At 43.5% G+C, this 27,960-nt stretch overlaps 1 protein-coding gene across 5 annotated transcripts; it reads left to right on the forward strand.

The window, feature by feature from the left end:
* Window positions 1–551: 551 nt before the first annotated feature.
* LOC138958182 (katanin p80 WD40 repeat-containing subunit B1-like) lies at window positions 552–18,368 on the forward strand. 5 transcript variants are annotated; one of them, XM_070329266.1, is made up of 9 exons: window positions 552–763; window positions 10,190–10,298; window positions 11,068–11,207; window positions 11,985–12,165; window positions 12,491–12,597; window positions 14,748–14,903; window positions 15,379–15,459; window positions 15,940–16,146; window positions 17,239–18,368. In XM_070329266.1, exons 2-9 carry the CDS (start codon window positions 10,244–10,246, stop codon window positions 17,353–17,355), a joined length of 1,044 nt encoding a protein of 347 aa, XP_070185367.1. In that variant the 5' UTR covers window positions 552–763; window positions 10,190–10,243; the 3' UTR covers window positions 17,356–18,368. The 5 variants fall into 5 exon arrangements, with proteins under 5 accessions (XP_070185367.1, XP_070185369.1, XP_070185366.1 ...); XM_070329268.1 differs by lacking the exon at window positions 552–763 and adding an exon at window positions 1,234–1,254; XM_070329265.1 differs by lacking the exon at window positions 552–763 and adding an exon at window positions 1,266–1,416.
* The last annotated feature ends 9,592 nt before the right edge of the window (window positions 18,369–27,960 follow it).

The following is a 27,960-nucleotide window of genomic DNA, read 5'->3' on the forward strand; positions in this document are numbered from 1 at the left end:
ATTCACTTAAGACGCATACAAATGGAAATGAATAAGAATAGTAATAAAAATGCTAAATGCAACCACAATATAAAATAGAATGAAAATGATGCGGAGAAAGTTAGAAAGACCACAATAAAGAAGAGACGAATAAAGAGAGACACTTATGAAGGAGAGAGAGAGAGAGAGAGAGAGAGAGAGAGAGAGAGAGAGACAGACAGACAGACAGACAGACAGACAGACAGACAGACAGACAGACACAGAGAGAGACAGAGAGAGACAGAGACAGAGAGCAACATGACACCTACACAAAGAAGTCAAAGAACTGTTGTCTTTCTCACTACTAAAACGGCAAGAACTCAATTTTGCATGGCTAAAGTGTTTGACAAACCCGGCCCGTTCACATGCAAACATTATGTGAAGTGATTTATCAAAACAGACTCGAACGGGAGTAGCACAAAAAAGAAAGAAAGAAGTGATCCTGTGGTGCATGCTCGCAAACAAAACACGAGTCATGAACATCGGATGACGTCATTGGGTTAAATTGGCATAATACGTTGTTCCACTATGTTTGTTCTTTATTCAGGCGTTGATTTCCATGTTTGAAGCCGAGCGTCCGGTCAGTTGGAATATATACGAGTCCAGTCATCGGCAGCGTTTGAGAGAAAATATTTGTTTACCAACGGGGATTACGGACCCCAAAGCATTCACCGACAGTCTTCTAATCGTGACACCTTTTGTTGGATAGACAAAGCAGCAGTTTTCACCACTGCAAGTTGCGCAAGTAAGCTGTGTGTGTACAAAGTTACCCAATTATGGCCAACATTGGAGTGTATAGCTGAAGTCCAGTTAATGTTCAGAGAACTCTCCCAATAATGCGCCACAACACATTGGGAGGATTATAAACCCACCGGCACTGAACTGTACTTATACTAAAACGCCTGAGCCAGTACGAACTTATCTACTGTTCTCTCTTGTGTTTACATTTGGCGACTGGAACTTTGGAAGGCGTTTCGTGTCGGTGAGCGCTGGCGGTGCCTTAATACTTACAGAGAAACCCGTTGGTTCGCGTTCCTGTTACGAGCAAACCGTTGATTTTGCTCTGCTTGCTGTAACTTGCAGTGCTTCGGTTTTTGGCGACGCGGTCCGCGTCGTGTCGCCCGCTCACCACAGGACACCAGGCATAAGTTCGCGGAGGGCATTGCGCCAATATCGAACAAGGGGGGCACCAGTCATTGACATATAATCTGCGACGTAAATGTTTTTGCTTTCAACGTACGTGCGGTTTCTTAGTTGAGCGCAGTCTTTCTATTTTAGCGCATATTGTGTGGGCTATCAAAGCGACTTGACTTGCCCTCTGAGACTGGCGTGTGAAGTTTTGTGTGCGAATCTTTTGAAGAGTTTGTTGTGAGTGTTGCGCTGTTTGGGAAGAAAAAGGTTGGTGGAATTATTTATCATTCGCATTTATCACTGACAACGACACAATAGTTTGTGCTTTTGCTGTAAACACAGTGCAGGTAGTTCAATTCTGTCGGGGATAAAAAGGTATGCACAAATAATTATTAAATTATTTATGACTCGAACACAAACTTAAGAGTCGACTCTCGGAGTGATCGGACTTAGCTGGGATCATGAAGTTAGATTTCTCCGTTGTGTATCAGTGATCGACTAAGTGTTGTGACGTGTGTCTTGCATTTGAGGAGCTAGACAAAGTTGAGTGTGTTTATGCACTGCAAGGTAAGAAATACTTTGTCGTTACGAAAGAGGATAACATTGAGTGGTTGAGTTTATGTCTCCGAAAAGACTGCTGATTTCATGCAGTCCTAAAACAGACCATTATGTATGTCAAGGTTGTTTAATCATCGTCAAATATTACTCTATGTCGCTTGCTTGTAAATGTGTAGGTGTAGTCAAAATGTGTGTAAAAGTTGTTGGTCCTGTTTTTCGCACTTCCTTGATTAAAGTATACAATGTTTTGCCAGAAGCACATAAAACATTATTTAAAAAATTAACATGTTAATATCATTAGGTCAACGTAATTACTCTCTCTCTCTCTCTCTCTCTCTCTCTCTCTCTCTCTCTCTCTCTCTCTCTCTCTCTCTCTCTCTCTCTCACACACACACACACCTACACACACACCCACACACACACACACATACGCACGCACACACGCACGCAATCACACACGCACACACTCGCACACACACACACACACACACACACACACACACACACACACACACACACACTCACACTCACAAAACTCACGCTAACACTAACACGAACCCTAACACACACAACATGTGGCAAAATAAAATATTGTCTTGTTCTTTATCAAACTTCCGTGTGTGTGTGTTTTTCGTTTTATCTTTCATCGTTGATAATGTGCTGAATATTCTAAAAGGTTTTATTCGACTGATAGGATTTGAAAACAATGTGTGCGTAGTGGTGTGGTGTCATGAAAAATACACACACCCAGGTTAAAGTAGGGTTTGTGCGCGAAGGGAATTTGAAAAATGTTACAGCGTACAAAATGAACAGCAATCTTCAAACTCAGTTGATCATAAGTATTCCTTGACTGTCTAGATGTCCGTCTCTTTCACTGGCAAACACACACACACACACACACACACACACACACGCACGTACGCACGCACGCACACACACGCAAACACACACACACATACATACACACGCACGCACGCACGCGCGCACGCGTGCACGCACAAACACACACACACACACACACATACGCACGCACGCACGCACGACACACACACACACACACACACACAAACACACACACCAGACAGACAGACAGAAAGGCAGACAGACAATCCTGACAAACGAACGGACGTGTAAGGCAGTTTCGATACCGCCTGTTGGACCCAAACTGGGGTGTTAGGACCCAGTTACGCTACCCCCAACTAGAAATCTCCCAGGCATTTGGATTTCAATCTCCCTTCCTTCTGTATAAGCTGTGTCTGCTTGCCAATTTGATTTTGCGTGAACCTGATATAGAAACGCATTGAGTCAGAACCTCTGTTCGTGAGATCAGTGTCGATAGCGCAAACAAAGAACACTGTGATTCCTGTCTTATAGCCTTCGGTAATCACAGGCACAGGACGGCTGGCATTTTGTTGTTCGGAATTTCCCTCACTCTGCGCGCGCCTGCGAACTGCACGTAGACTGACTGACAAACAGACAGACCCGCACGTACATGCACGTGCACACATGGATAGACACACAACCACGCAGACAGACAGACAGACAGACAGACAGACAGACAGACACACACACACACACACACACACACACACTTACTCCGTGCACACACACACACACACACACACACACACACACACTCACTCCGCACACACACACACACACACACTCTCTCTCTCTCTCTCTCTCTCTCTCTTTTTGTCTCACGCACGCACACACACACACACACACATACACACACACACAACCATACACATACACACACACACACACGCACACACACACACACACACACACAACTTGAACAAACACACACACACACACACACACACACACACACACACACACACACACACACGCATACATACACAAACTAGCTAACAAGAAAGGAAGAGAGAGAGATCGACAGACAGATAGAGAAAAAGAGTGAGAGAGACAGAGAAGTATGAAGACTCCACTTTATCTTTCGTGAAATAAAATGACTCGAATGCATGCATGTACTTCGCCATTGCTAATTTCTAGCGCCTGTAGAGCTGAAGGAAAAACACCCCACAGAGCTGACAGTCAAGATCGATTTGTCCAGGAGTCGCATCCTGCTGCGTCCTCTATTATATTTTCATCGCCTATGTTCTAATGACAGGTGCATACTCGAGTTGGGTTCCAGACATTGCAATTTATGGGTCGTGAATATTTATCGATGTTAGTTAGTTAGTTAGTTAGCTATTGCTTTTCGGGTCCACCGGACCATAATAGGCCAAATCAGGACCCCATCGATGTGGGCGACTCGCATTTATGTTGTGATCGGTCTGATTGGTTTTCTTAATCAGGTTTTTTTTTCTTTCAAACTGGCGCTGGTTTTTCCCTGACAGCAGCTGCTGCTATGATTTATGAATTCGCGGGTGTTTAAGTTGTGTATGCAGACTATTATTCACTTGTGCAATCTAGCACGCACAGACCAAGAAAGGCAGAGGGCGGCTTGCGTGCGTGCGTGCTTGCGTGCCTGCCTGCTTGTGTGTGTGTGTGTGTGTGTGTGTGTGTGTGTGTGTGTGTGTAGCTGGAAGAAACAGGAGAGCAGATAGAAACAATCATAAATCAAAACTCGGCTTGAATTATCAGCTGTAAACCTCACGGTGTTTTCATATTTCTCTGTTCACGTTCATTCTCACAAGGCGTATCTGTGTGTGTGTGTGTGTGTGTGTGTGTGTGTGTCACAAGCCGAGAGGGGACATCAGAGAATGATTGATTATTACACAAGGACCCTGTAATGCCAGATTAGCGGCTTAGTGTAATATTACCACCTAATTCACCCACTTCAACGGGAATTCTCTAGCCAGGAACGTGTCTCATTTCGCTCCAACCTTTCTCTATTTCGGCAGCGGGGTTAAGATAATGGTACCACAATGTAGGAACACGTTGATTTGTTTATGATTTGTTTTCTCCATCGAATTAAGCATTTAGAACACTTCATAAAAGCAGGGACACATAGTTTGGGGGCCCTGTATAGACGAAAGAGAGTGTCGCCAAGACGCTATATAATTCACGTACATTTCATCCATTGTAAAAATGTTTTTGATTAGCTTAGGCCCTACTCGAATAATCCACGGCATGTGTATACTTTATTGTTTTGTCTTTAAGAGCACATTCATAAGTTTATCTTGTTTAGCTCCTTTATTTGATCATACATTCCATGGCTTTGTAAACTTGTATCTGAATAAAATACTGTTTAAACGATGTGTATACTGCGACAAGCCTTCAAGCCTACTCTTTCTGACAGTAACAACAGTGAACTCAGCAGACAGAAATGGTATTGCTTTTCCTGCAAGCTGTCCCATAGGAATAATGTAGCACTAGAAACCTTCCTCGGAGATTTGCCAAAGGCAGGGCAAGTCGCCTGCCAAATGTTACGCCTATCGGCCGCACGAAGCTGTAGGCGATCTAAAATTTGACGGACCGACAGATGGACTGACGGACGGACTGACATATGGGCAGAGGCCTTAAATAATACGATAAGGTATTAACGTGTGGAGAGTTTACTCTAAACAGAAGTGTTCCGCTTTTCAACACATTTCTGTAACACGTTTTGAACACTGTGTGACAATAGTACATAGTTCTACTGGCAACTGTAGCACACATAGTGTTTACTAGTGTTCAAAGAACAATTGTGAACACCATGTGTTTATCCTGTGTGCCTCTGTTGGTAGTAGAACTTTGTACTATGTCACAAAGTGTTCAAAACTTGTTACATAAATGTGTTCAAAAGAGGGGTACTTCTGTTTTATAGAGTAAACTCTCCACACGTTAATACCTTATCGTATTATTTAAGGCCTCTGCCCATATGTCAGTCCGTCCGTCAGTCCATCTGTCGGTCCGTCAAATTTTTGATCGCCTACAGCTTCGCCTACAGGATAAGTTTCCTGCCAAAATTCACGCAAATCGGCCCACGAAGGACGGACGAACAGACGGACGGACGGACAGACAGAGGCCTTTCATTCTGTATCCACTGCAGATAAGACACTGTACTAACGCGTGCAGAGTTTTATGGTGGTATAGTGGCTGACTGAGAGCCATAGGAATGTATGCGCGGTTTATGTATGCTTTTTATAAATGCAAACATCCAAACTATAACTATATATATATAAAAAAAAAAATTGGTATGCACTCTGATTTGGTAACAACCAGGATAAGGAAACTTTAGGCAAGCCAAAACAGAAATGTTTTGGTTTAAACAGTATTTTATTCATAAACACACACATGATAATATATAACAGCATCATTAAAAAGGAGCACAACAAGTTTAAAACTTATGGTAAGTGCTCACATAAACATGCCAGAAATTTCATGGCGGGATATGATCAACGCGACAAATCTTTTTGAAAAAAAATAAAAAAATAGAGAACAACAATAAGGAAAACTTTGTTTTCATTATCGAACTCAATCTGTGTTAACAGAAATGTTTTAATTGTTGCAGTTCGAAAGTCATGTGTACTTTAGACAAATGAGTCCGTACGGTCACACGTGTGCATTTCCCCTTAGTGATAATGATGTTTGGCTGTAAGCCTGAATACATGAATAACTTTGTAGCTCTAGTGGTGAAACGACGATTGTTATAAACTGTAAAATATTCGATTTTTTCTTACCGGATAAAGGAAATAGGTTCTTACCCTTAGTGCAAAGTCCTACATTACAAACTTGTTTTGCCACATCAAAGATATCAGAGCTTATAAAGCTTTACGATCTTTGGCAACACAATCAGATAACAGAAATTAGAACCATTACCGTAGACGATAACCCGAGAGAGTGTTTCTGTGCCATGCCCTTATACGCGGAAGTAAAGAACGACCACCGGAACGACCACAACCTGAACGTGGCACTAAAACATATGTCGCAATCTAGCAAATCAATCTAAGGTCACCACCGAAACAACTGACCACAGTAGTGTGACTGACTGACTATTAGGGTTTAACGTCCTCTTAGACCAGTTGGCCTATATTGGGACAGGTATCGGTAATACGCTGAAGATATGGTGTGATGCTTTGATTCGAACATGCCCGCTGTGGCTGTCTTCTTCGACACACCAGCATTGGGTTTGTCTCGTCAAAGTATCGAAATACGATCATGATAATCAGAGACGAGAGATGATGCATGAGTGTCTTCGTGTTTTGCAAGCCCTGAGACTTTCGCTGTGAACTTGGGATCTTTTTCGTGCGCATGTGTGCTGATAGCGACCAACTGGCTACAAAGCCAGCGCGCTACCAACTGAGTCGCTGAACAGCTCAAACAGCTAATTAGAGCTGGCCGAACACTCCTCTTTGTCCAGGCATCGATTATTGACTTTGTTGTGTCCAAATCTGCCTTTTATATTCAATCGATATTGCTTCCGTTTTAGCCCAGTACCCGTGTCACCAGAGTCGGATCAGCATTTTGCTGTTATTGACATAGTTGCTATGGAGTTACTGCTTTCTTTTTTAAGCTGCCCTTTTGTGTGCACGAACACGAGGCTGTGTCATGTCGCAGTCACGCTAAACCCCCATTAACTCTGCAAACCTGTGTATTGTTAATTGTTGATGTTGTTGATCACTTTTACTCTGCCGTGGCATATGTGCCTTTCGGGGCATGAAAAGGCAAGCGACTTCCAACGTTAACTCCGCAGACATGTGTATTGTTAATTGTTGATGTTGTTGATCACTTGTACTCTGCCGTGGTATGGCTATCGGGGCATGAAAAGACAAGCGAGTTTTCAATGTGCACACGCGCAACGTGAGGCCATGCAAATAAGGAATTAAACCTTGGGGGAATGGCACCGATGGATCCCATTGCGTTCGCTTTGGCAGCAACAATCGCCCTATAAACAACCGCAAGCGTAAAGCTTCTTCTTCTTCTTCTTCTTCTTCTTCTTCTTCTGCGTTCGTGGGCTGAAACTCCCACGTACACTCATGTGTATGCACGAGTGGAATTTTACGTGTATGACCGTTTTTACCCCGCCATTAAGGCAGCCATACGCCGCTTTCGGAGGAAGCATGCTGGGTATTTTTGTGTTTCTATAACCCACCGAACTCTGATATGGATTACAGGATCTTTTCCGTGCGTACTTGGTCTTGTGCTTGCGTGTACACACGAAGGGGGATAAGCCACTAGCAGGTCTGCACATAAGTTGACCTGGGAGATCGTAAAAATCTCCACACTTAACCCACCAGGCGGCCGCGGCCGGGATTCGAACCCACGACCTTCTGATTAGGAGGCCGACGTCTTGCCACAGCGCCCGTCAAGCGTAAAGCATAATGGCACCAGTTAAACAGCCTTTAAGGGCAGTATTTCTTCTTCTCACTAGATTGGCCTGATTGGTTCTCACTTATTCTTGGCATGTGCAACTTCTTGACAATTATCTTTTATCGGACGGTTTTGCTGGAAAATCCCTAAGAGCTAGGGAGCAGAAATTAGCCAATAATTGTCATGTCTGTTTGGATACACCCCCCCCCCCTCCTCAAACAACGTTAATAACGGAAAAGAACATTGAATAATTATTTTTTCTATAAACGTGAGTCTTATCAGCAACTGCTAGCGTTACACAATCTTGACATTGACCAGTTTGAGCCATGTTGGAAGTGTAAAATCCTAGAAACATTGTGGCAGTTGTACGGACATTCAGTGTCTTTAAAGCTATTCAATCGTTAAACAGGTTTGTTTGGAGGTGTGAGAAAATCCTTATTTGAGTGTTCAAGGTATAAGCACTGCTCGCCAGTCCCCGCTCGACGACAGAAGTCACAAACAACCGGTTACAACTTGGCGCAGACATGTGGGCTGATCGATAAATATATATATTAAGGAAATGCGAGCAGAGCAAAATAGCTCAATCTCATTAGTTATGCAAACGTCCGGTTGTTTTGACAAAGGCCTAGTTTCTATGACTCGTCCGTGAATGTCAGGAACTCACACAAATATGGCAGTGCAGAGACGTTGACTTTTAGCAGGAAGGATACTCTTATCCTATGTAAACGACTGTCTAGATCTGAGATAGTGAACCGAACTCTTTTCACGAGATGGAATGGGCCCTTGAGGCCGACAGAGGGGGTGGGGGGGGGGGGGTGGGGGGGAGCGAGGGGGCAGAATTAATAGGATCTGGAATTTCATTCAACTGACGAAATGTACAGCAAACCAATTTGAGAAAAGACGACTTCCGAAAATAACTGTGTCGGGTTTGTTTGGGTTTTGAAAAAGTAAATGCCCTTGCTTTTTACTCGGACGAATATTGAAGGGGCCAAATGAATGAGTAGCGAGGAGTGTGTCGGAAACACGGGGACAGGAGCACGTGTGAAGTTAGGCCAAAAAAAAAAATAGGTGTGGTTACGGTAACATAGGCAAAAACAAGAGGCGAAGCCTTCAAGGCTCACGTAAGAAATCGACAAACAGTAACACAAACTCAATCACTTCGTCACACATACACACACACACACACACACACACACACACACACACACACACACACACACACACACACACACACACACACACACACACACACACACACGACATAGGTGACACTGTGCAAGAAAGCGAGACACTAGATCTAGATCTGAATGGCCGATTTCGAAGAAAAAACTAGTCTCGGCCCGCTCAAAATAACAATGACCGAGACTTTCAGTAATTCCTTCGCGTGACGTCTAACCCTCTTACGTCATAATGTGACGTCTTCAAATGTTGTGACGTCTTCAAATGTTAAAGTTTCTACCACAGACATACATACATACATACGCACGCACGCACGCACGCACAGACAGACAAAAGTTAGCATCGCATAGGCTACACTTACGTGAGCCAAAAATAGGGTAGGTAGGTAGGCAATCACTTTTGTTTTTTTTTTAACTTTTTTTTCTAATGTGTACCTACTTGACAGGGAAATAAGTGTGCGACACGGGCGCTTTCGCTTTCATTGCGTTTTTTGCACTCGTTTGTTTTTTGTTGTTGTTTTTTTGACAAATGTAATAAAAAGTTATAGGATCGGCCCCTAAAAATAGGGTAGGTCGGGTTACCGTAACCACACCTATTTTTTTTTTAGGCCTTATGTGTCAGAGAAAAAACCAGGCTATCGATCCCCTCTTTCACAACCTTTGAAATCCCGACGGAGTTGTTTCCGATAGGGGTGTGTATGGGATTCGGTCGATGTGTTTGTTTGTTTGTTTGTTTGTTTGTGTGTTTGTGTTCGCATATAGATCTCAAGAATGAACGGACCGATCGTCACCAAACTTGGTGAACAGGTTCTATACATTCCTGAGACGGTCCTTACAAAAATTGGGACCAGTCAAACACACGGTTAGGGAGTTATTGGTGGATTAAGATTCTACAAGGACTTATAGAGGGACATATTAATGGTCAAAGGGAAATAACCTTCTCAGTTGGTGGCAGTGAGAATGGTAAGGACGGGGGTGTTTTTCCTACCTCGGAGGAATTTCTTGTTTATGAGATTGTTTTCATGTTCTTTGTGTTTCAGCCTGAGTTGTCTACTCTACACCGAGAACGACGATAAGAGAGCCATCTCTACGCCATGGCTCGACGAATGTTGGAAGAGTCCTTGCGGGCAGCTAAAGGAATCACATTAGGTAAGCTGGCGGAACAATATATATGAAAGAAACAAAGCTTTCAACTTTACAATGTGTCGACATAAGGCTTCTTTAAACTGTGCGCGCGCGTGCACGCACACACACATACACACACACGCATGTACGCACACACACACACACGCATGTACGCACACACACACACACACACAGCATGTACGCACACACACACACACATTCGCACACGTACTCACTTACACACACATACACACACAGACACACACACAGACACACACAGACACAGACACACACACACCCACACACACACCCACACACACACAGACACACACACGTGCGCGCGTGTGGGCTCTCTCTCTCTCTCTCTCTCTCTCTCTCTCTCTCTCTCTCTCTCTCTCTCTCTCTCTCTCTCTCAATTTTCTCTCATTTTTTCCTTTTTCTGTTATCCCCAGCTGTTTTCTCTTCATCCTCTTTACAGGTAAGCAGCTGAAACAGTTGGCTGAGGTGTATGGACTGAACGACGTCTCTCTCGACTCCAACTATGTCAGGTTTTTCTCCCTCCAGTATAACTTTGATACAACCAGAACCGCCATTATATGTACCATAATTATACCTGAATTTTCTTTCTTTTCCCTCAGGTGAGCCGCTGAAACAATTCACTGAGTGCAGGGACCGAGAGACGTCACTTTGGACTCCAACTACGTCGGCGTCTTCCCCCTACAGTACAAATTTGATCAAACCAGAGCCGCCATTTATGTTATCTTATACCTGTTTCTTCTATATTTACCTTCAGGTGAGCCGCTGAAAGAATTTACTGCTGTGGAGGTACTGAAGGACGTCAAGCTAGACCCACACTATGGCGGTATCTTCTCTCTTCAGTACAACTTTGACGGCTCACACCTCGTGGCCGGCTTCAGCGGAGGAGGAATCAGAGTAAGGGCCGAGATACACGACACATGTACACTTTGTCGCATGCAGTCAAATGTGTGCAATATCTTCTTCTTCTGCGTTCGTAGCCTGCGACTCCCACGTACGCTCGTACGCACGTGTGGGTTTTTACGTGTATGGCCGTTATTCCCCCGCCAACCGAACCGATGGAGAACAGGATCTTTACCTTTTGAACGTAAAAGTCTTGTGCCTGCATGTTCACACGAAGAGGGATGAGCCAGGGATGAGGGATGAAGCAGGGATGAGGGATGAGGCAGTTGCAGGTCTGCATATTAGTTGACCTGAGAAATCGGAAAATTCTCCACCCTTAACCCACCAAGAGCGGTAAGGATTCGAACCCCGAACTTTCCACACGGATTGTCAACGTCCTAGGCCTCGGTCTTCGGTCAGTGACACCAATTTCTTCTAATCTGACGCATTGGTCTGATGATCCGTGGCTGGTCGTTCGTCCGATACTTTTGACGTGTAAGAGATCTTTGGACCATCATATTTTGTGGCAACCAGAAGAGTTGGGCATATACCCGGTAGATATTTTCAATCCAGCTCTAACTCACCTTTTTATATGAGGACACCACTGCATTTGGCTGGCTCTCAGGCCAAAGGGGACTGTGAGAAGTAACCAAGAATCAAGCTAAATCGCAATTATTCTCTTTCGATGTCACGCGAAATTATGGGCGGAAAAAACACCCTCATACTCAATTGCAGGCAAAGAACCAAACAATTGTAAAATCCCATTTATCATGCAGTTTTTCTGTTCTTCAGATGTACAAAGGCAGAACAGGGGAGCTAGTTCGTGAGCTTAGGCCTAATCGTCACGGCGGTTTCGCCATCATGTGTCTGCGCTTCCACCCCAAAGACCCCACCATGCTCTACGCCGGAAGTGCTGAGGGTCACGTGTACCTCATCCACACAGAAACAGGGGCGCTAACGCACATCGTTACAGGTGAGTGCAGGTCGATTGTACCTCATCAACCCAAAACTCGATCATTTACCTTAGCAAGTAACACACAAAGTAACACGTGTGACGACATGCATGACACTTTGTGTCATACCTTTTAAGAGGCTGTTGCAAATGTGTGCTAATTTTCATCGCTCTAGCTAACCTTCTTCGTGTGTAGGCTACGAACTTTTGTGACAATCCTCGTATGAATTCATAGCAACAGGTTTTTGAAGCCGAATAACTAGAAACCTTGCATCTTGCGCTTCGTTTGTCGAGTCGGGTTTGTATAATTATTTGAAAGTACGGAGATATTTTGTTTTGTTTGCAGAGCCATCCAATCAGATCAACGCGATGGATTTCTGTGTGGACGGCTACTATTTCTGTACCAGTGGCAAAGATCTGGCTGTCAGATCATACTCCACCAAGACTGGCAAGGTGTGTGTGTGTGTGTGTGTGTGTGTGTGTGTGTGTGTGTGTGTGGGTGGGTGTATGTGTGTGTGTGGGTGTGTGTGTGTGTGGGTGTATGTGTCTGTGTGTGTGTGTGTGTGTGGGTGTATGTGTGTGTGTGTGTGTGTGGGTGGGTGTATGTATGTGTGTGTATGTATGTGTGTGTGCGTGTGTGTGTGTGTGTATGTGTGTGAGTGTGTGTGTGTGTGTGTGTGTGAGTGTGTGTGTATGTGTGTGTGTGTGTGTGGGTGGGTGTATGTGTGTGTGTGTGTGCGTGTGGGTGTATGTATGTGTGTGTGAGTGTGTGTGTCTGTGTGAGTGTGTGTGTGTGTATGTATGTGTGTGTGTGAGTGTGTGTGTGTATGTATGTGTGTGTGTGTGTGTGTGTGTGTGTGTGTGTGTGTGTATGTATGTGTGTGTGTGTGCGTGTGTTTGTGTGCGCGTGTGTGCGCGTGTGCCTGCGTGCGTACATGCGTGTTTGCGTGCGAACGCGTGTGTGCGTGCGTGTGTGCGTGCGTGCGTGCGTGTTTGTGTGCGTGGTAGTCTGTGTGAGTGCGTCTTTGACTGAATGGTTATTTTTCATTTGCTTAGATCTGATTGTAAAAGAAACAGGAATATCAAACTATTGCGCATAATACTTCATATCCTGTGCAAGATCACACAATGTTAAACCTTCACCCAAGACTCTGCCGAATCAACTGAGAACAGTAGCCTACACAACTGTGTCTGTCTGCCTGCATTGGCACACATTCAAACCTTAATTCAAGAGGCTACCGACTCGACTGACAGCCACGACACACCTTGTTTGTATACCTTTACTGACACACATTTAAACCTTCATCCAAAACACCGACATCTTGACGGATAGATGTGGCACACAGTACATTTTACTGATACACATCAAGACCATTACCTAAGACTACTAACAGTCTTCGTTCGGCCTTTACTAGCACATTGAGGTAGACGGGTAAAGGTGGTCCTATAACCATGTTTGATCGTATGGGAGCGAGATGTTACAGATCTCAACTTTTCTAGGTCCATCTTTATGAGAGCGATGCCCATCTCGATGATGGTGTGTTTTACGCCCTCGCGGTGAAACCATTAGGGGCATGTTCCCGGGTGTTGCCCCGACTTGAGATGAGACACTCAGCTACCCGGTCACGGTTCCCGTCTCCTCTCTCTCGCTGCCTTTACATTCCACGGATCTGAATAGGGTCAGATACCCCATTTTCAGCTGGGTTGACTGGGAGCGGTTGAAAAACATCTGATATTAGTATTGCCCAGAGTGACTATAGGGGGTCGACTCCCGACCGCCAGCACGAGTGTCAAGCATTCTAACCACTATGCCACTCCGGCTCTGCACAGACACATTACACATTGATTTTCAACTGGGTGGACTGAAGAGCGCTCGAACAAATCTGATATTAGTATTACCCAGACTGATTAGGGGGTCGATCCCCGACCGACAGCACGAGAGGCAAGCATTCTAACCACTATGCCACTCCAGCTCTGTACAAACTTTTTTTTCTCTCATGTTTTTTTGGTCATTACTTCATTGTCCCATCGCTGGAACATTTGGGTCGCTTCCTCCCAGTGGATAGCTAGAGCAACAGAGTCGCGCTACCCAGGTGTATACCGGCACGGTTGGCCTAGTGGTAAGGCGTCCGCCCCGTGATCGGGAGGTCGTGGGTTCGAACCCCGGCCGGGTCATACCTAAGACTTCAAAATTGGCAATCTAGTGGCTGCTCCGCCTGGCGTCTGGCATTATGGGGTTAGTGCTAGGACTGGTTGGTCCGGTGTCAGAATAATGTGACTGGGTGAGACATGAAGCCTGTGCTGCGACTTCTGTCTTGTGTGTGGCGCACGTTATATGTCAAAGCAGCACCGCCCTGATATGGCCCTTTGTGGTCGGCTGGGCGTTAAGCAAACAAACAAACAAACAAACAAACAAACCCAGGTGTATGCGTGTTTAGGTGTAATCAGCCTCCTGCACTTTTGGATTCGAACCCGCGACCCTCGGATCACCAGTCCAGTGCTGTAGCAACTGAGCTACCGGGCCCCTAAAACAACAAAGAGTGACCTGTGGTTATTGCTTTTTGTGGGTTTTTTTTTTATTCAAATTACACATTGGTTTTCAGCTGGACAAGACGTACGGGGGTATCGGGAGCAGCGCGGGTGGTGGAGGTTCCGACACAGAGCTGGAGGCAGGCAACACCATGCGGGTGTACGCCCTCAAGTTCCACCCCGACAACGAGAACATCTTCATCACCGCTGGCTGGGACAACCACATAAAGGTACCTCAAATATGAAGTTTACAACCACATAAATTTAAATCAAATGACGTTTACAACCACATACAGGTATATCAAATTATGTTCACAACCAGATAAAGGTAAATCAAATGACGTATACAACCACATACAGGTATATCAAATTATGTTCACAACCAGATAAAGGTAAATCAAATGACGTTTACAACCACATACAGGTAGGTTATATCAAATTATGTTCACAACCAGATAAAGGTAAATCAAATGACGTTTACATTCTTTGTAAATGTTACCTCTCAATGGACGATGTTTGGGAATAACTCTGTCTCTCGCTCTCTCTGTGTCTATCTCTCTCTCCATCTCTCTCTCTCTCTGTCTCTCTGTCTCTCTGTCTCTCTGTCTCTGTCTCTGTCTCTCTCTCTCTCTCTCTCTCTCTCTCTCTCTCTCTCTCTCTCTTTCTTATTTTTTCACACCGCATAATGCAGCTTTATGTCCACAGATCTGGGACCTGCGTACCAATGACGGCATCAAGAGACAGATTCACGGACCGCACGTGTGCGGTGACGCTCTGGACATAAAGGTAACTGCTTTTCCTAGGTCGTTCTCTCACCCTATCGCTTCATTTTGTGCAGTGACACGGTCATTCTGTCAGAGGTGCGGGTGGCTGCATCATCACACATAAACACGTGCGCACACACCTGAATAGCACGACTCTGTTGCTGCTGGCTTTCCACCGGGAGGAAGCGACTCGAATTTTCCACCGATGGGACAATAACGTAATGACAAGTACTTGAACAAAAAACATGTTTTAAAAACAACAACAATGTAAACTGAAATGACTCTTTTTCAGAATAAAAATTCTGATACCTGAATTGGGGGCTGGGCCGCTATTGCGCGGGTCCGCTATTGCGCGGGGCCGCTATTGCGCGAATCTAACCCTAACCCTAACCCTAACCCTAACCCTAAAGATTCGCGCAATAGCGGCCCCGCGCAATAGCGGCCCCGCGCAATAGCGGGCCGACCCCCCTGAATTGTACCTTCCACCCATTTCCTGTACCAGGGTCAAAACATCCTGTCCGGGTCATGGTGCGCCAACCGCGCGCTGCAGGAATGGGACTACGGGGAAGGCAAGCTTGTTAGAGACATCAAGTTCCCGCACACCAATGGCGCGTTCCTCTACTGCGCGGAGTACGGCGACCTGGGCACAGTGCTGGCGGGAGGCAGCGGAACCAACAGCGTGGAAGTGATTGAGGCAGAAACGAACAAGGTGAGCTTGTTTAGGTGTTCTTGTAACACAGGAAACGGCAGTATATTAAATAGAAGTGCAGCGATATCAGCACAGTGCTAGCTGGAGGCAGCGGAACAAACAGCGCAGACACGAACAAGGTGAGCTTGTATAGGTGTTCTTGTAACACACGAAACGGCAGTATATTAAACAGAAGTGCATAGTGCTAGCTGGAGGCAGCGGAACAAACAGCGTGGAAGTCATTGAGGCAGACACGAACAAGGTGAGCTTGTATCTAGGTGTTCTTGTAACACACGAAACGGCAGTATATTAAACAGAAGTGCATAGTGCTGGCTGAGGCAGCGGTACCAACAGCGTGGAATTCATTGGGGTAGAAACGAACAAGGTGAGCTTGTGTAGGTGTTCTTGTAACACATGAAATTGCAGTATATCGTTGAGTAATATTTACCTCTTAGCAAGGAAAACTAAGGATATACTGTATAATACTCAAGAACTGAAGGGCAGACCACTTTGGTAGCGTATTGACAAAACAAGTCCCTATTAGACGAATTTCGAAGACAACAAACTCCGTCGAGTTTGTATGTATTGTGGGAGAGTGACCTTTTCTTGCAAAACCTCTGCCAAACATTTGAGGGAGCACGGTCCCTAGCGAGAGATCTGTCGGAAACACATGGAGGGGACTGAGCACATATTTCCGACAGACCTCTCGCTAGTGATTGGTCTATTGCAGGAAAAGCTCACTCGTCCACAACACATACAAACCCGAAAGAGTTATTTCCGAAAACCGTGTATTGGTCATAGCCGCCACCACTGAGGATGTTGAACCAGAGCATACCTCACAGCACACATGTGTATCTCTTCTCATCCGGTTAACTCGTGTTTGTGCGTTGCTTCCCTTGCAGAGTAAACGAACATACTCCCACACACACACACACACACGCGCGCGCGCGCGCACGCTTACATACACACACACTCACACGCACGCACACACGCACGCACACACGCAAATACACACACACGCACACGCACAAACACACATACACACACACACACACACACACACACACACACACTTGCACACCTTACTAATTCAGTGGAATGCCTCGTTTTCAGGTCATCGGTAGCGTTCCCATGACCAAACCAGTGCAAGCTATGGACAGTGCTTTGGGCGGACGACTCTTTGCTACTGGCGGCGGGGACAATTTGCTGAGACTCAGTGCCATGATATGATGTCACTGCCACTGCGACGTCATAATGCCATGACAGACAGTAACACACTTTGCGATGACTGCTGATGTATAGGTCCAATATTTGTGATGGTGGTTTTTTTTCCTGATCAGGAACCTTACAAGTTATCGGATGTTTAATGGTTTCGACTTGTTTTTCGAAAGTATAAGAATTGTTTCAAAGGATTGTTTTGTTGTTTTTATTGTGGTTTTAGTTTTCAGAAAGTAATTTTATGCTTGGATACTAACACAGATGATTGGTAGCGCACATTGCGAACTTTGTGGTCGTATAGTTTATGGGTATCTGCTTTCAGTATTAAAAACGGTCTACACGAATAACTGCTTCTTGCATGACGTTGGTATTACATCCGGCTGATCTGAGAGAACGACGCATCATTTTATTTTGTGATACTTACGTATTGTGTTGACTTTTGATAAGTGAAGATTGGCGTGTGTGGAGAATGGCTATGAGAGAAAAAGAGAGACGGAGAGAAAGAGAGAGTTCAATTCTGCATTTACCTGTAAGCTGATGTTTCGAGTTTTGTTTCACATGCACAAATCCGTCAAACGAATTGTCCATGGGAACTATTTTTATACGAAGCGGTTTATCCTTCTGTGTGTCCAAATATTGATTCATAGTGTACATCAGTAGTAATAGATACAGAAGATATGTGTGTGTGCTTGTCGTTTGTCGTGACAGAGCGGGACGCCTGCAGGTTATTTTGATAAAAGTTTGTGTGTGTTTACAACAATGTAAGAAACCTATTTTTCATATCTTGTTTCCCCAGCGCCTGAATTAGACTCTAACCAACATGTTATTAATGCATGTGTTTGTGCGTGAATTCTTGCTTCAAAAAATCCGTCCAGTTTAATTTAACAACAGCATTTTTACTATGAACGAACCCTGTCCGGCTCAAATGACGTCAAGTATTTTCTGTTTGATAATTGACAGCATGTAACTTTGATTGCACTTTGTATTCTTGCTGAATAAAGTTTGCGGGCATTGTGCAAAGCTAATTATGTTTTTTTTCCTGAGTTATCTGTCCTTTCTTCTTAGGTTTTGTAATTAGCATGGTCCTATTTGTTGACGAGCATCTGAGCCATGCCAAAAAGGTCTTTTTACATTTAGTCAAGTTTTGACTAAACTTGTGTTTTAACATACACGGGGAATCGAGACGAACGTGTTGGTATACATACGTATGTGTGTGTGTGTGTGTGTGTGTGTGTGTGTGTGTTTGTATGTGTGTGTGTGTGTCACGTGTGTGTGTGTGTGTGTCAGTGTGTGTGTGTAGAGCGATTCAGAGAAAACTACTGGACCGATCTTCATGAAATTTCACATGAGAGTTCCTGGGTATGATATCCCCAGACTTTTGTTTTTCTCCCCCTTTTTTTGATACATGCCTTTGATGACGTTATATCCAGCTTTTTGTGAAAGTTGAGGCAGAACTGTCACGCCCTCGCACAAACAAGGGTCCACGGGAAGCAACTCCTGCTGAAAAATATTCGCTGCAGGGGAAGCAACTCTTTCTATTTGCGTTTCGGGGACAGGGTAGGCAAGCACTTTTTTTTCTTCTTTTTGAAACAGCTTGCTGCTTGTTTGATTTTTGCAAGCAGAATAACCTAATTAAGGGAAACCATTTTAAATTTTGAGTGAAAAGCAATTTTTGGGGGTTTTATTCACCAAAATGTGAGAAAAACGTTATAAAATGTGCTTTTTACATTTAGTCAAGTTATGACTAAATGTTTTAACATCGAGGGGGGAATCGAGACGAGGGTCGTGGTGTATGTGTGTGTGTCTGTGTCTGTGTGTGTGTGTGTGTGTGTGTGTGTGTGTGTGTGTGTGTGTGTGTGTGTAGAGCGATTCAGACTATTATGAAATTTGACATGAGAGTTCCTGGGTATGAAATCCCCGAACGTTTTTTTCCATTTTTTTGATAAATGTCTTTGATGACGTCATATCCGGCTTTTCGTGAAAGTTGAGGCGGCACTGTCACGCCCTCATTTTTCAACCAAATTGGTTGAAATTTTGGTCAAGTAATCTTCGACGAAGCCCGGACTTCGGTATTGCATTTCAGCTTGGTGGCTTAAAAATTAATTAATGACTTTGGTCATTACAAATCTGAAAATTGTAAAAAAAAAATAAAAATTTATAAAACGATCCAAATTTACGTTCATCTTATTCTCCATCATTTTCTGATTCCAAAAACATATAAATATGTTATATTCCGATTAAAAACAAGCTCTGACAATTAAATATATAAAAATTATTATCAAAATTAAATTGTCCAAATCAATTTAAAAACACTTTCATCTTATTCCTTGTCGGTTCCTGATTCCAAAAACATATAGATATGATATGTTTGGATTCAAAACACGCTCAGGAAGTTAAAACAAAGAGAGGTACAGAAAAGCGTGCTATCCTTCTCAGCGCAACTACTACCCCGCTCTTCTTGTCAATTTCACTGCCTTTGCCATGAGCGGTGGACTGACGATGCTACGAGTATACGGTCTTGCTGAAAAATGGCATTGCGTTCAGTTTCATTCTGTGAGTTCGACAGCTACTTGACTAAATGTTGTATTTTCGCCTTACGCGACTTGTTTTAAAATGTTGCAGTTTGTGAACCAGTGCATGTTTTGATCCAATTTTTATATTTAGTCAAGTTTTGACTAAATATTTTAACATCGAGGGGGAATCGAAACGAGGGTCGTGGTGTATGTGCGTGTGTGCGTGTGTGCGTGTGTGTGTGTAGAGCGATTCAGACTAAACTACTGGACCGATCTTTATGAAATTTGACATGAGAGTTCCTGGGTATGAAATCCCTGAACGTTGTTTTCATTTTTTTGATAAATGTCTTTGATGACGTCATATCCGGCTTTTCGTGAAAGTTGAGGCGGCACTGTCAGTGTCACGCCCTCATTTTTCAACCAAATTGGTTGAAATTTTGGTCAAGTAATCTTCGACGAAGCCCGGACTTCGGTATTGCATTTCAGCTTGGTGGCTTAAAAATTAATTAATGACTTTGGTCATTACAAATCTGAAAATTGTAAAAAAAAATAAAAATTTATAAAACGATCCAAATTTACGTTTATCTTATTCTCCATCATTTGCTGATTCCAAAAACATATAAATATGTTATATTCGGAATAAAAACAAGCTCTGAAAATTAAATATATAAAAATTATTATCAAAATTAAATTGTCCAAATCAATTTAAAAACACTTTCATCTTATTCCTTGTCGGTTCCTGATTCCAAAAACATATAAATATGATATGTTTGGATTAAAAACACGCTCAGAAAGTTAAAACAAAGAGAGGTACAGAAAAGCGTGCTATCCTTCTTAGCGCAACTACTACCCCGCTCTTCTTGTCAATTTCACTGGCTTTGCCATGAGTGGTGGACTGACGATGCTACGAGTATACGGTCTTGCTGAAAAATGGCATTGCGTTCAGTTTCATTCTGTGAGTTCGACAGCTAATAATTCTGTGTATCGAAAAGCATTTCTAAGCAATATATTATTTTAATTTAGCATTTTCAGTTACCGGTTCAGTTTTGATAAGAAAAATACATGAGATCCTAACTGTCAGACTCATAAAAACCCAACCAATGCACTGAACTCTTATTCCATACACAGAACTGATGCTGTACAACTCATAAACAACATATACAAAAACTGAACAAATCCATCAAGCCTTTCAAAAGTTGCAACATTTTAATTGTAGCGTTTTGTCTGAAAATTACATTCATTGAATTAACCCTGAATTCATATGTTTTTATCAGAATGACCACTTTACTATGTAGGGAAAGGGATTTGACAATCAAATTATCAGGATTTTTTTATATACATCATATGAAAACAACCATCTTTGTTTGTACCGATATGAAAACATGAATCAGAACCAAACTGTCAGACTCATAAAAACCCAACCAATGCAGTTAACTCTTATTCCATACACAAAACTGACGCTTTATAAATCATAAACAACATAAACAACAAGTCGTGTAAGGCGAAAATACAATATTTAGTCAAGTAGCTGTCGAACTCACAGAATGAAACTGAACGCAATGCCTTTTTTCAGCAAGACCGTATACTCGTAGCATCGTCAGTTCACCGCTCATGGCAAAGGCAGTGAAATTGACAAGAAGAGCGGGGTAGTAGTTGCGCTAAGAAGGATAGCACGCGTTTCTGTACCTCTCTTTGTTTTAACTTTCTGAGCGTGTTTTTAATCCAAACATATCATATCTATATGTTTTTGGAATCAGGAATAAGAAGAAAGTATTTTTAAATTGATTTGGACAATTTAATTTTGATAATAATTTTTATATATTTAATTTTCAGAGCTTGTTTTTAATCCGAATATAACATATTTATATGTTTTTGGAATCAGCAAATGATGGAGAATAAGATAAACGTAAATTTGGATCGTTTTATAAATTTTTAATTTTTTTTTACAATTTTCAGATTTTTAATGACCAAAGTCATAAATTAATTTTTAAGCCACCAAGCTGAAATGCAATACCGAAGTCCGGGCTTCGTCGAAGATTACTTGACCAAAATTTCAACCAATTTGGTTGAAAAATGAGGGCGTGACAGTGCCGCCTCAACTTTCACGAAAAGCCGGATATGACGTCATCAAAGACATTTATCAAAAAAATGAAAACAACGTTCGGGGATTTCATACCCAGGAACTCTCATGTCAAATTTCATAAAGATCGGTCCAGTAGTTTAGTCTGAATCGCTCTACACACACGCACACACGCACAGACACACATACACCCACGACCCTCGTTTCGATTCCCCCTCGATGTTAAAGTATTTAGTCAAAACTTGACTAAATATAACAAGTCGCGTAAGGCGAAAATACAATATTTAGTCAAGTAGCTGTCGAACTCACAGAATGAAACTGAACGCAACGCAACGCAGCAAGACCGTATACTCGTAGCATCGTCACTCCACCGCCCGTGGCAAAGGCAGTGCCCGTGGAATTGACAAGAAGAGCGGGGTATTCGTTGCGCTGAGAAGGATAGCACGCTTTTCCGTACCTCTCTTCGTTTTAACTTTCTGAGCGTGTTTTTAATCCAAACATATCATATCTATATATTTTTGGAATCAGGAACCGACAAGGAATAAGATGAAAGTGTTTTTAAATTGATTTCGAAAATTTAATTTTGATAATAATTTTTATATATTTAATTTTCAGAGCTTGTTTTTAATCCGAATATAACATATTTATATGTTTTGGGAATCAGCAAATGATGGAGAATAAGATGAACGTAAATTTGGATCGTTTTATTTTTTTTTACAATTTTCAGATTTTTAATGACCAAAGTCATTAATTAATTTTTAAGCCACCAAGCTGAAATGCAATACCGAAGTCCGGGCTTCGTCGAAGATTACTTGACCAAAATTTCAACCAATTTGGTTGAAAAATGAGGGCGTGACAGTGCCGCCTCAACTTTCACGAAAAGCCGGATATGACGTCATCAAAGACATTTATCAAAAAAATGAAAAAAAACATTCGGGGATTTCATACCCAGGAACTCTCATGTCAAATTTCATAAAGATCGGTCCAGTAGTTTAGTCTGAATCGCTCTACACACACACACACACGCACACACGCACGCACATACACCACGACCCTCGTTTCGATTCCCCCTCGATGTTAAAATATTTAGTCAAAACTTGACTAAATATAAAAATGAAACAAATCCATCAAGCCATTCAAAAGTTGCAACATTTTAATTACAGATGTTTGTCTGAAAATTACATTCAGAGAAAACAGCATTTGAAAGATTCCAACCAGTACCTCAAACTAGTAGCACAGTGCAGCCTGAATTGATATGTTTTTATAAGAATAACCACTTTACTATGATGGGGAAATGATTTGACGATCAAATTAACCGGACTTTTTTTAAAAAATCATTTGAAAACTCATCTATGTTAGTGCAGATATGAATCAAAACGAAACTGTCGGACTCATAAAAACACAAGGAATCCACTGTATTCTTATTCCATGCACAGAAATGGTGCTTCACAAATCATAAACAACATATACAAAATTGGAACAAATCCATCTAGCCATTCAAAAGTTACAACATTTTAATTACCACATTTTGTCTCAAATTACATGTAGAGAAAACAGCATGTAAAAGAGTCTCACTAGTACCCCGGTAAACTAGTACCACAGTAGAGCTTGAATTAATGTGGTGTTTTTTTTTAACCAGAATAACACTTTAAACTATGAAGGGGAAATTATTTGATAATCAAATTATCAGATTTTTTTTATTTAAAAAAAAATCATATGAAAACATTAAAAAAGTCAATTATCTGTGTTTGTGCTGATATGAAAATATTGATCAGAACCAAACTGTCAGACTCATAAAAACCCAACGGATGCACTGATTTCTTATTCCATTGCATAGAAATGATGCTTCACAAATCATCAACAACATTACATAATTATATACACAAATGGAACAAAGCTATCAAGCCATTCAAAAGTTGCAACATTTTAATTACAGTATTTCTGTGCTCAATCCTAACACTGCAGCAAATTTCTGTAAAGCTGAATGTCCCTTTCCATGTACCAACATGGTCATACGCGGATTATTTTAAATGCAACTTTACCACTGTTACACGACACTTGAGATTGCCACAAGTTCTCAAACGTCGTATAGTTGTGTTCTTTTATTCTACGTCGCCCGTCTTCGCAGCAACAGAAAACAACTCGTCAAATTGAGTTCGAGGATTTATTCAGCATTCAATACATACAACTGCACAATGTAGCAGAACTCAAATAGAAGCTTTTTTAACATTCAAATCGCTCTGGCATATATAGTAAATACTCAATCTCGAGAATATTCCAGACCGAACACGATACAACTACATTATACGAGCCGTGCATGGACTAAACTAGCGACATTCTCTTATGACGTACATCAAAAAGCGCCGACGCACTTAATCCGAACGAACGCCACGAACTCACACTAAATCACAATGGTAAACAACTTGTTTTGACAGGACTAGAAAGTTCACCTGCATTCTCGTCCAAGCATAAATATTGTGTTTACAAAATATAATATCGGTACTTTCCCACAAAGTAAAAATAAGTCAACTACATGCAACACACAAAACTGAACCAAAGCTCAGCAACGGTAGCGTTTCCTAACATTACCCCCAACACCAGAAGAAATTTACCTAATTTCTTTCAATCATTGAAACGCTACCTGTACACATACTATGTATACATATACAGATTGAAATCCAGGTATGTACATTAGTCTGTTGGAGAATGAACACAGTTTTACTCACATACTCGGCTGAGAAAATCTGCTCCAACATTGTCTGAACCTTTGATCGATTCCACTCGCATATCAAAGTTCTGCAAGTACATCACCCACCTCATGATACGATTATTCACAAACTTCGCAGAGTTCAGGTAGGTGAGGGGTTTGTGATCAGTCTGAAGCACGAATTTCACCCCTTGGAGGTAGAGTTCAAATTTCTTGATTCCCCACACGATGGCTAAACACTCTTTCTCCATGGTCGAGTAGTTCTTCTCGGCTCCTGACAGCTTCTTGCTGGCATAGCTGACCGGAAACGGTTTACCTCCATGTTCTTGCATCAGCATGGCGCCGATCCCTTCGTCCGATGCGTCTGTACGCAAGATGAACTCTTTGGCAGTATCAGGAAGGCGTAGCACCGGGTCTCGTGACATCAGGTCGCGCACGGTCTGGTATGCCTTCTCCTGAGCTGGTCCCCAGAGTATTCGGTTGGGGCATCCTTTTCGGGTCATGTCCGACAAAGGCGCCGTTATGGCGGCGAAGTTTGGAATGAACTCTCTGTAGTACCCAGCCAATCCAAGGAAGGATCGCACCTGCTTCTTGGTTTCAGGACGTGGCGCATTGAGGATCTTGGTGACGTTTTCCAACAAAAGCCCCTTTTGACCTTCCTTCAGTGAATGACCTATGAAGTCAACGTTGTCGGTCCCCAAAATGCACTTGCTGGGTCTCACGGTCAGATTGGCTTTTGTCAGGCGGGAAAACAGTTCCCTCAAAGTCTCCAGATGCTCCTCAAAGGTCTCCGTGTGGACTAGCAGATCATCCCAGTAGTACACAACATTCTTCATTCCTTTGAGCATTTTTCGCATTCCCCTCTTCAGGGTAGCACCACTGTTCACCATGCCAAAAGGCATCCGCAGGCACTCATACGTTCCGTCTGGAGTTGCAAAGGCGGTCTTTGGTATGTCCTCTTCGCGCACAGGAATTTGCCAATATCCCTTGCTGAGATCGATCTTTGAGAAGATCTTACTGCCAGTTAACTGTCGGAATAGATCAGTTGCCGTCGGCATTGGTTCAGGGTCAAACACGGTGATCTTATTCACTTTCCTAAAGTCAATGCATACCCTGTTTGTGCCGTCTTTCTTCTTGACCACAACAACGGGAGATGAGTAAGGGGATGATGACTCACGGATGACCCCCATCTTCAACATGCTGTCAATGTCCTTCTTCAAGGATTCCCGAGCCTGAAACGGGATAGGGTATGGTTTTGAGCGAACAGGAACGTCAGATGTGAGGTGGACTTCATGTTCGACCAAGGACGTAGAGCCTGGAACATCAGAGAACCTATGGGTGAAGTCGCCCATAAAATCATGCAGCTCCTTCTGCTGGTCTTCCGTCAGGTCAGGTCCTAACTTGACGTCATCCACTCCCTCTTTCTTGTGGAGGTCTCCCAACTCCAGTAGTTCCTCTCCGTCGAACTCGTCTAGTTCGGCTGGTTCTTCCACACTTGCTGCGACCTGTACTGCTTCCGGAGGTCTCTCCACATACAGTTTCAGGAGGTTAGCGTGGTAGATCTTGGACTTCTTGCCGACATTCACCTTGTAGTCGTTGATCCCTACCACGGCCTCAACCTCGTATGGGCCTTTCCACTGCATCAGTAGTTTGTTGTGATCAGTGGGAAGCAGTATCAGCACTTTGTTACCTGGTGTAAACTTCCTGTTTACGGCTTTGCGGTCGTAGTAGTGCTTTCCGCTATCCTGAGACTTTCTCAAGTTTTCTCTCGCAATCTCGAGAGTCTCCTCCAGTTTCTCTCGCAACTCGAACACGTACTGGTAACTGTTCTTCACTTCAGGTGTGTCCACATCTTTCGTCCACAATTCCTTTAGTATCTGCATCGGGCCTCTCACGGTCCGCCCGTACATCAGCTCGAACGGGGAGAATCCAGTGGACTCTTGTGGCACCTCCCTGTATGCAAACAGCAAGGCATTGATGTAACGATGCCACTGCCTTGGCTGCTCACTGCATAGTTTCTTCAGCGTGGACTTCAGCGTCGCATTGAATTTTTCGACCAGCCCATTGCACATCGGGTGATAGGGTGTCGTAGTCAAGTGACGAATGCTCAGCAGCCTGTTGACCTCTTCCATGCATTCAGAGACAAACTGTGTCCCCAGGTCTGTGAGGATCTCTTCAGGAACCCCAATTCTGCTGAAAATGTCCACAAGTGCCTCGGCAACAGTCTCGGTGTCAATTTTCTTCAGAGGCACGGCTTCTGGGTACCTGGTTGCATAGTCTACCAGGGTCAGTACCCAACGATGACCCGCTTCACTTGGCGGTTTGATCTCGCCGATGAGGTCAATGGCCACCCTCTTGAAAGGTCGGTCGATCAAAGGCATCTTCTGCAACGGCACTTTCGGGACCCTTCCTCGAGGTATGGTTTTCTGGCAAATATCGCACGATCGGCAGAATCGAGTCACATCTGCATGCATTCCTGGCCAGTAAAACGCAGCCTGGATTCTGTCCGATGTCTTCTTGACACCCAGGTGACCTCCCATAATAGAGTCGTGGGCCACCTCCATCACCTGGCGCCTAAGTGGTTGAGGCACCAGAACTTGACGTAATGGCTTCCCACCGTTGACTCTCGGGTGCTGGAACACTCTGTACAGGATCTTGGCCTTTACTTCAAAGTGCACAGTGCCTTCGCCCTTAGTCATCTCCTTGACAGGACGACTCCTGTACTTTGTCAAGGTCAAATCAGCTTCCTGTAGCTGAATCAGCCGATCCCTGTCCACGACAGCAGTTGCAGAACTGTTGGTGACCCTGAGTGGCGTAGTTGTTTTGTCCTTCTTCGCCTGGGCTCTGGTCGTCACAGCGCTTACAACCTGCGGCTGGTCGCGGCGATGCACAGTTGCTCTGTCATCTCGTAACAGTTCGCTGACATCTTCATTCGCGAATGGCAGTGGGTCTTCCTCCTCAGCAGCAGGCTGAGCTGAGCCCATTCTCCATTCGAAATCAGGGTCATCAGGACGTCTCGCACCCCCAATGTTCCCAATTAGTAGATCGTACAAGGGCTTCTTCAGGCAGACGGCCTCAACTTCTCCGGTGAAGTATGGAGTATCGATCTGGATTTTTACCACTGGTGCCTTCACGCATTTGCTGTCAGCCATGAGCGTCCACTTGAAGTCACCAGTGAACTTCTCTGTTGGCACCAGATCCTCTTTGACAATGACTCCATTGCAGCCCGAATCTCTGAGAACAGTCACTTCCTGCTTCTCAACAAATCCCTTCGACACGGGCATGTTCGACACTGACACAGCTGCGCTGGCGACGAC

This window comes from Littorina saxatilis, linkage group LG2 (genome assembly GCF_037325665.1).
Source record: "Littorina saxatilis isolate snail1 linkage group LG2, US_GU_Lsax_2.0, whole genome shotgun sequence".
Taxonomy (NCBI): Eukaryota; Metazoa; Mollusca; class Gastropoda; order Littorinimorpha; family Littorinidae; genus Littorina; species Littorina saxatilis.

Excerpts from the sequence above, each read along its gene's own strand:
- LOC138958182 (XM_070329266.1), top strand. The coding sequence starts at position 10,244 with ATGGCTCGACGAATGTTGGAAGAGTCCTTGCGGGCAGCTAAAGGAATC. Across the intron at positions 12,166-12,490 it reads GCTAACGCACATCGTTACAG|AGCCATCCAATCAGATCAAC; the intron begins GTGAGTGCAGGT and ends TTTTGTTTGCAG. Across the intron at positions 16,147-17,238 it reads TTGAGGCAGAAACGAACAAG|GTCATCGGTAGCGTTCCCAT; the intron begins GTGAGCTTGTTT and ends CCTCGTTTTCAG.